At 32.9% G+C, this 9,599-nt stretch overlaps 1 protein-coding gene across 2 annotated transcripts; it reads right to left on the reverse strand.

Annotated features, from left to right (window-relative positions):
• Window positions 1–72: 72 nt before the first annotated feature.
• Window positions 73–4,940, reverse strand: LOC131804502 (vesicle-associated membrane protein 2-like). Of its 2 annotated transcripts, none has more exons than XM_059127473.1 (3): window positions 4,783–4,940; window positions 2,405–2,664; window positions 73–374 (listed from the first exon to the last, which is right to left on the reverse strand). In XM_059127473.1, the coding sequence occupies exons 1-3, from the start codon at window positions 4,806–4,808 to the stop codon at window positions 343–345; spliced, it is 318 nt and encodes a 105-aa protein (XP_058983456.1). In that variant the 5' UTR covers window positions 4,809–4,940; the 3' UTR covers window positions 73–342. The 2 variants fall into 2 exon arrangements, with proteins under 2 accessions (XP_058983456.1, XP_058983455.1); XM_059127472.1 differs by lacking the exon at window positions 4,783–4,940 and adding an exon at window positions 2,825–3,451.
• Window positions 4,941–9,599: the final 4,659 nt, after the last annotated feature.

Genomic DNA, 9,599 nt, shown 5'->3' on the forward strand with positions numbered 1-9,599 from the left:
TTTTTACCACCACATTACCCTAAAGATGTATTTTATTCCCTAGTATGATTTAATAAATTAAAGAACACACACTTCTGAATAATTAAAAGGTATAATCATGTATTTATTTATTGTTCATCGACTATAAACAATTAAAATTTTACTTTTAAGGTCTATTCGTTCTATACTCACGAGGAATGCCTATTGCAAAACATTTGCATTTAAGTGGATTTTAATTAAAATCAAGTTTATAACATTTCTTAATAGTTAGTGTTACAGCTAAAATAAATATGTATTCGACTACATTAACGATGTGTTAGAGCCACTTATAAGTATGCACTTTAATACTTGTCAGTTGTATCGTTAAGACCCACCAAATGCAGATACCAGTGTTGCTGTAAAGAAAGGAAAAATTAATAGTTTATTACAATTTAATTATAAGCAATAAATATGTATAAATATAAATATACAAGTAAAATAGTATCAGTCGGTTTTGCCTACAAATGTATACCCCCAGCTTTGAGTTATGCTTGTTCAAACTGTTGACCCTCTATGTAATTTGTATCTGACCTAAGTCAGATTTAAATATTACAACGTGCCATATTTGGGCTATATCGACTACTTCCTATACTTTATATGAGATATGAGATTTTTGGAAAATGTGAAAATATGCGAAAGGTAACAGTGTTCTATTTTCATAATTCATCTTATATAGATAAAAATATAGGTATGTGCAAAATTTAAAGGAAATCGAACCTTTATATCCAATTTTATGCGAAATAATAAATTTCGATAAGCACATATTCATATCAGATTTCTGGTTACCATAAAAACTTAGATATAACTAGTTGTAAAGAATCGCCGACTTGTTTCGCAAGTTAAGACAGATATAAGTATTGGAAATTGTGACCCTTTGTGGGTGAGGTAGCAGAAGCGGTTGGCAGTCCTTGCGTTAGCAAAAACATTAGGATTTATGAAATATAAAGAGAGTTGAATGCTTATTTCGCTTTCTTAGAGCGTTTTGTTTTTCAAAATCTTGAACCCTATGTGGAGGAGGTACCAGAAGAAATGGTCCGATTTGTACCATTTTTAAAACAGATATTGTGTTGATGGAAATATCGTGATGTGAAAAGTCTGAATGGAATCGGATGTTAATTTCGTGTTATATGAGCTTCACGAATATTCAAAATTTTTTTCCTTTGTGGGGAAGGTACCAGAAGGAATGGACCGATATATTCCATCTTCACACCAGACCTTGGGTTAATAAAAATATTGTGATGTGTATAATTTGAAGAGAGCCGAATGCTTATTTTGGATCTTATGATCGTTTTGGTTATTAAAAACTTCGATCCTTTGTGGGAGAGGTACCAGAAGGAATGGTCTGCTCTCTACCATCTTTTTAACAGAACTTATTTTTATGAAAATATTAAGATGTACCAAGTCTGAATGGAATCTGATATTAATTTCGTGTTTTATGAGCTTCATGAATATTCAAAGTATTGACCCTTTGTGGGGATGGTACCAGAAGGAGTAGACCGATATATAATTATTCAAAATTACTTGATGGAGTGGGCCGATATTGCCCATTTTCTCACCTGACCTAGCACTGATGCAAATATTAGAATTTGCAAAGTTGGAGCAAAATCGTATTATCCTTCTCTTTTTGTGCAGTAAATTATTTTCTTTGAAAATGTTGACATTTTGCGGGGAGGTAGTAGAAGGAATGGAGCGATATTCACCATCTCCGAACTCGATCTACGTTTGATAATAATATTACGATGTACCAAGTTTAGATAAAATCGTATAGTCCCTTCGAGAGTTACCGAAGGACGCACGGACATCGTTAGATCGACTCCAAATGTACTGAAACGGATTTGGTCCAAAGAGATCTAGGATCTAAAATCGTTATTTCGAAGAGGTATGTTTTGGCCGTATCAAATGGCCATATGGCAGATGGTATATACAAAATACAGAAAACGCCTTAAAGTATACTATAAGATGATAAAGATAAATGTGAGGTCATGCATAGTACTCTAACACGATGTTCCAGGTGGCCTTTATGAAAACTGGCATATGTGGAATATATCATATCGACCAACTAAAATGTCCCCAATTGCACATAAAAAAAAACAGTACGCCTCTTTTAGACCGACCAATTTCGAAGGCTAAATTTTCGCACATCATAGAGTAATGGATATATATGGAAAATAAAATGCTTTCATATTTTTTCTTCGAAAAAAAAAATCGATACTCAAGCCTCTCATATCTTAAACGTGAAAATATAGATATTAAAAGATATTTCTGAACTGAAAACACGACGATATCGAAGAGAAAAAATCAAACAACCAACAACTAGGGCTGTGGGCGAAGAAACTAACATGGCATTGTCTAGACATTAATTAGTCGATGCCCCCCCTTCACTTACCGATCAATATAACCAGAATAATAGCAATTATAATGGCAATAATAATTTTTGTCTTCATGTGGGCCCACCACTTTTCCCGTTTCAATGTAACAGCTGTTGTTTGAAATGTCGAGGCTTGTTGCTCCAGTGCTTCGGCGGTGGCATTTAGATCCTCCAGTTTTTCTTGGCGGTCCATTACCTTGGTGACATTTTTGTACATTATTTCGACAATTTCGTCGGCCTGTTTTTGGGTCTGTTGCAGTAGTTCCGGAGTTCGGTAACTGGAATTATACCAGAAGGTTATTTAAGTTCTAGAATTTCTCTGGAAAATACTAACTACTGAGATAGATTAGTAAGACTTTTTTAGTTTATATTTAACTAACCACATAGTATATGTACATGTACATATCGTACATATGTACCTAATATACTACAACTTACTCTGCCGCATCGGAAATTTTTTTGGAATAGTAAACATTTTCATATAGGCATTCATCGGCCAGGTTGCTTTGTTTATCTGTTGCCATGTTTTCAGTTCCGTTTTCCTGTTATTTAATGTGTTGCCTTTTTTGTGTTGTTTTTGTTTTTACTCGATTTTAATGAGTTTAATTCCCTTTTACATTAAGAGACTACAACTACTGGCAATACAATTCTAATTTTTTCACCGAACGAGCAGCTGATGTTGTACGATGCTGACTCATTTATGTGCGACCCGCAAAATCTTTCCAAGTGAAACTTCGTGACTTCTATAACCGACCGATCTGTTTATACTGAGATCAAAAAGTTCTTTCGAATAATATTTGTTTTGAGATAAATATACATGTTCGCATGTATGTACGTAGTCTCATTCTCATCTCGTGAGAATTCATTGGGTTTTTTTCTCATGTTGGGCTTTCCCTCGTCTTTGTTGTTGTTTTGTGAATATAATCGAGAGAACACACAAAATAAATACATAAATAATGCTATCATGCTTAGGTAGGCGGAGAGCAGTAAAAAGCCGCCTAAAATGATCCAATAAGTAGATGTCAGATTGTAATTTTCGCCATCGTTCTGCGAAGGTAGATTAATAAAGCATTTATACAAAGCTAGCTGTATACAGTGGACGTAGAAAAATAGTTAAGTAAAATGATCGATTTCGCAGTGAAGATCAGACAGAAGCATTGCAAAATCCACTAATCCATCAATACATCCAGAAAAAGTCACCGTTTGATGCGGTTTATGGGTTGGTGACATAATTGGGCTGTACTTATTTCAAATTCAATGTGTCTGTGGAAATCACTCTAGCTTCCGAACGAAATGAAGTAGGTTGAAAAAATTTTACTCAAATATGTATTATGTCTGCTGGACTTTTGGTATTGAAAACGGACCATGTAGGTCCAAGTTTTGGTATAATCCCCATATAACGGTACCTCCCGATATTCGATATTTTGATGATTTTAGCTACATTATTCACCGGAATTGTTTCAAATTTGGTATTTGAAGTTCGTAATGGATACTACAGCCTAAGACAGAAAATTGTCTGTGCAGGTCCACGTCTTCGTATAGCCTCCATAGAACGGCACCTTCCGATATTCGGTATTTTGATGATTTTTTTACATTATTCAATGATTTTTCGCATTTGAATATTGTAATGACTCATGACAAAAGTTACCTATGCAGGTCCACGTCGTCATATAAAACCTAATATAACAGCTACATTCGGTATTTTTAAAATTTTAATAGAATTTTTAACGGATTCTTTTGTTTTTGACAATTGACAAATTAGTTTCCAAAGCTTTTTTACTTGTTAATATCTTAGAATTGAGTTACTTCGATATTTTCATTAAGACCGATATGGAAAAATTTCGATCGAAATAAATTTCTGAATGTTCAGTTTAGATTGATAGAAAGAAATTGACATTTTGATACAACATTCCATATTTAGTTGTTTCTATTGAAATTTTCCATTAAATCTTCCAATTTTATCGCATGGTAGAATTTTTAAGCCAGATTGAGTTTATGTGACATCACTTCGCCTGATTCTCTTTATTGTCTTTGGACATTTCCATGATCACCTAAAATATACTCAACATTTCCTTTTAACTTTTCATTCCGTCTAATACTACCAATGGACATACGATGCTTTGGGTTTATTTTGCGAAATTTTATTCGGCACTTTATGTAGTTTTATATAAATGTATAATTCACAATTGACTATTTTCAATAACATTTTAACTATGGGAATATTGGTGTTCATCACGAAGCATTTAGGTATAATGGGAAACTTGTTATTTACAATTAAATGCATTGAATAGTCAATAATACACTGGAGTCCAAAGATTCAAAATAGCTTTTATATTTTTAGATTCATATACGATAAAATAAATGGATGTAAAAAACTCTTATAACAGCCAACTAACTTTTCCTTTGGTGAAGTCGTTTCCATTTTTTATGCTTTTTTTTCACACAGATTGAGTTTGAATCGTTCATCCGACTGCCAACATATCTAGTTGGCCTCTACGTTTAAACTGATTTGTTGCTTGTTTTGTTTTATTTTCGTTGTTGTCTAAAATGACTTCCCTTTTGCACTTTTAAATATATTCGGCCGTTCGGATGTTCATTGTATTCGAAGCTACAACATGATGGCGTGCATTTAAGGTAAACTGAAAATTACAATAACAAAACTTTGGTGACTGAAGGAAAACGACATCCCATTCTTAGCACTAGGTGAGGCGGCGTTTCTTAGTTTCGGAACATCAAAAACTGTTAACAATTGTACAAATAGTTATTAATAAACAAAAACCAGTAAAGAAAGTTTTAAAGTCGGGCGGGGCCGACTTTATGATACCCTACACCACTTTGCTAATTAAGTGGAGCTCCACATAACAAAAGTTTTTATGGGAGAATTCAATCATACACGCCATGACTATAATTATAATTTAAAGTTCAAAGGACTAAATATGCCGAAGCATTTGTATCTTTTAAATTCGGACTTGTATTGCCCATTTGGTGCACAATTAATTTGGAAGCTATATCCAAATCTGAACCGATCTCGATAAAATTTGGCAAATATATTTCTGAGCTGTATTTGATATATTTTCCTGAATATCGTTGTTACGGAGTGCATATTACGGTTGTGGGTAACAAATATAACAAATCGGATGAATAATATATATTGAAGCTATAGCTATATCTGAACCAATCTTCACCAAATTTGACATACTAGCTTTTAGACTCAATTCGGTCGTAAGTTCCAAATTCCATCCCATTTGGACAAATATTAAACGTTTGGTGCACAATAAAAGGTAAATCGGACGAAGTTATATATGGGAGCTATATCCAAATCTGAACCGATCTCGATAAAATTTAGCAAATGTATTTCTGAGCTGCATTTGATATATTTCCCCAAATATTTTGGTTACACAGAGCATATTACGGCTGCGCAGGACAAAAAAAAAAAACAAATCGGATGAACAATATATATGGGAGCTATAGCTATATCTGAACCGATTTCGATCAAATTTGGCACACATATTTTCAGGCCTAATTTGGGTGTATATGCAAAATTCCATACAATTCGGGCTGATATTACACGTTTGGTGAACAATAAAAGATAAATCGGACGAAGATATATATGGGAGCTATATCTAAATTTTAACCGATTATCTCCAATTTCAATAGGGTTCGTCCTTGGGCCAAACAAAAGATCTTTGGAAAATTTCATCTGGATCGGGCAATAAATGCGACCTGTACTTTGTTTACAAAAATACATGGACAGACGGACAGACGGACGGACGGACGGACAGACGGACATGCATAAATCGACTCAGAATGTGATTCTATGCAGATCATCAAAAGGAACTATGGGTCTATCTCGTTTTCTTCTGCCTGTTACAAACAGATGCACAAAGACATAATACCCTGACCACCTTGTGGTGTAGGGTATAATGATAACTGAACACTGTTCTACAGTTACTGGAGAGAGACTTTATTGAAACGTTTCCACAAACACATTTTAAAAACAGAAGATATTTAGAAAATTTTGGTGTCAACTCAAGCACTTTGCCATAATAGCAAAAATATCTCCATGTCTATATCTTGACACGATGTTTAACTAGGGGTCATTACACTCCTATGAACTCTCATTCATTTTTTATATACCTATGAATGATGTTAAAAAACTTATTTCAGATCAATTTTGAAAATCAATAATTTAGTGTATAAAAGTGTAAGTAACCAAACAATCGGACATGTCACTAACTTAACACCTACCATTTGAACTGCGCAGTAACGACATTTCCAATAATACTAATACAACAATACTTGTGTCTGTTTAATTTCAAATAACGTCATGTCCACTAAAAAAATATGACCAACTTCATACGACCGAAAGGATAATGACCCACGGAAATTCCACAAATAACTCTAGTCATTAAACTATTTTCGGATGAGTCACTATTTCGATTTGAACAGAGGAAAAAGGCAACTGTTATTGAGAAAAGAATTCCAAAGATGGGAAAGGATGGTCATTTAATTAGGAGTCAAAATTGATAATTTATTTAAGTGAATGTAACTTGTTTGGAAACATTCAAAAGGAAAGAAAACACTTTCATAGAAATATTCAATCATCATTTTATATATGCACTGAGAAAAGAAAATCGCATGTATAATACAGGCAGTATCGTTTTTTTTTTTTTTTGGATTTATACTAAAAACGTATCCCCGGCCGCTGTTTTATGTCTCTGCTCTAGTAATATTCATATCGGTTGCAAAATGTGTCAAAGGACTCAAAATACTTTCAATCTGAGTTTAGATAATCGGTTATGTGAAACTCCGAGAGATAGTTATCTATACTGCTTTGAAACATGGTTAGGATCTTCAAAATATAAATGTTACGGCTGCACCATAGCTGGATGTGATATTGATCTATTGTTTCTTATCTTTTGTAATTATTAAAATTCAGATGTAGTAAAAAGGAGATTATAAGAATTTAGGAAAGGTGTCAAAAGAAGAAATATTTAACGCAAATTTTCACTATACATTTCAGAATAAACTACATATCTAGCGACAATAGTAAGATAATTAAATTCTAAATCTATGCGTTGCAAATGAAAAATTATGTGTTTCTTTTTATTTCTTTTTCATGTAACACTTTTCCAATCCAGGTCAAAATCTAACTTTATACTTAATTTTTTGCGGAAAGTGTCAAAGAAAGAACTATTCTAAATCAAATTTTATTGTTAGTCTCTGAATAAAATAAGTTTGTATACTCAATATGTATCGTGGAATAATAGTACCAATTTTTGCTAATAAAAACCATTATTTAAAAAAAATGTAGCATTTTCCACTTCGCTGCAATTTTTTATACCCTCAGTCAAATGGCTAGATCATTTGATACGGTCAAAACGTGCCTAGTCGAAATAAAGGTTTTAGACCCTAGGTCGCTTTGGACCAAATCCGTTTCAGGACATTTGGAGTCGATCTAGCGATGTCCGTCTGTCTGGTCGCACGATAACTCTCGAAGGGATTATCCGATTTGGTCCAAACTTGGTACAGCGTAATATTATTGTCAAACTTAGATCGAGTTCGAAGATGGGCTACCTCCACCACAAAAAGTCGAAATTAAAAAAAACTATATTCTTTACATAAAAAGAGAATCGATAACCCGATTTTGCTCCAACTTTGCAAATCCCAATATTTGCGTCAGTGCTATGTCAGGTGCGAAAATAGACACTATCGGTCCACTCCATCAAGTACCTCCCCCACAAATGCTCAAAATTTTGAATAATTACATCTCATATAAAATGTGATGTAATAGTCCGATTGTGTTCAACTTTTACACATTCCAAAAATTTTATTAACCCAAGGTCTGGTGCCAAGATGGACTACATCGATCCACTCCTTTTGGTACCTCCCTCACAAAAGATCGAAATTTTCGAAATAAAAACAAAAAAATATCTTTTGCACAGGATAGAAGCAATAATCCGATTTTGCTCGTACTTTGCAAATCCTAATAATATTTGCGTCAGTTCTCGGATCTGTTATAAAAACGATAGATATCGGACGATTCCTTCTGGTACCTCCCCAAAGGGTCAATGTTTTGAATATGCATGAAGCTCATAAAACACAAAATTAACATCCGATTCCATTCAGACTTGGTACATCTCAATATTTCCATCAACACAAATTTCCATCCAAAAATTCCAAAAAAGCGGAATAAGCATCCAACTCTCTTCAAATTTTATCATCTTGTGAAGATGATATATATCTGCGAACCCCTTCTGAGTTACCTAAAACGGTTACAATTTAAAATACTTATATCAGTCATAACTTGCGACACAAGTCTGCGATTCTTTACAACTTGCTATATCTAAATATTTATCTTAATCAGAAATCTGATATGAGTATGTAATTTATTGAAATTTATCATTTCGCATGAAATTGGATATAAATGTTCGATTTTCTTCAAATTTGCCCATACCAATATTTTTATTTGTATTAGATGAAGTCCACTGTATCTGTTACCTCACGCATATTTCCACATTTTCCAATAATTTGCACATATCTTATATAAAGTGAAGGATGTAGTTTTGAAGTCTTAGGTCAGATACAAATTGATCAATATTGGCCAACTATTTTGGAACCTCCCCCATAAAGGGTCAACAGTTTGAATAATCATAACTCAAGGCTAGGGGTATACATATTGTCGACCAAACCGATTGATACTATTTTACTTGTTTATGATTTCATAGTACAGAAGCCAGCCTGATTTTAGTTATTGATAGGGTCCATACATCTGTTCTATGGTCTAACAATTTTGAAATACGAGCACAAACTTTAGGATCAAGCTGGAAAAATTGAGAGTAGAGCTGTGGAACAAGAATGACTATTTAACATTCACCCTCAAATAAAAAATTAAAAACTACGGCATTTTAAAATTTTTTCAAACATTTTATTATTTTTTTGTTGCATTTTTTACATTTTTTCTCATTTTTTGTTTTGAAATATTTTTTGTATTTTTACTTTTGTTGTTGTTGTTTTTTGTTTTCTTTATAATTAAATATAAGTCTTACTTTCAAGTACAATCATTAATAATAATTTATAATTCCTAAATAATAAAAAAAATGTATGAGAAAAAAAACTAATGGTAGAACATATCATTATAAATTAAAATAGTAAAATTGTTTAAAAAAAGAAAATTACAAAATTTAGGAAAAAAGAGAATTGAACCAAGGGT

The sequence above is a fragment of the Musca domestica genome, unplaced genomic scaffold (assembly GCF_030504385.1).
Source record: "Musca domestica strain aabys unplaced genomic scaffold, Musca_domestica.polishedcontigs.V.1.1 45, whole genome shotgun sequence".
Taxonomy (NCBI): Eukaryota; Metazoa; Arthropoda; class Insecta; order Diptera; family Muscidae; genus Musca; species Musca domestica.

What these genes read in the sequence shown, in the direction of transcription:
- LOC131804502 (XM_059127472.1), bottom strand. Translation starts at nt 2,910, where the DNA reads ATGGCAACAGATAAACAAAGCAACCTGGCCGATGAATGCCTATATGAA. An exon ending in AAAATTTCCGATGCGGCAGA is followed by an intron (nt 2,665 to 2,824) that starts GTAAGTTGTAGT and finishes GTATAATTCCAG; the next exon opens with TTACCGAACTCCGGAACTAC. An exon ending in TATTCTGGTTATATTGATCG is followed by an intron (nt 375 to 2,404) that starts GTAAGTGAAGGG and finishes CTTTCTTTACAG; the next exon opens with CAACACTGGTATCTGCATTT.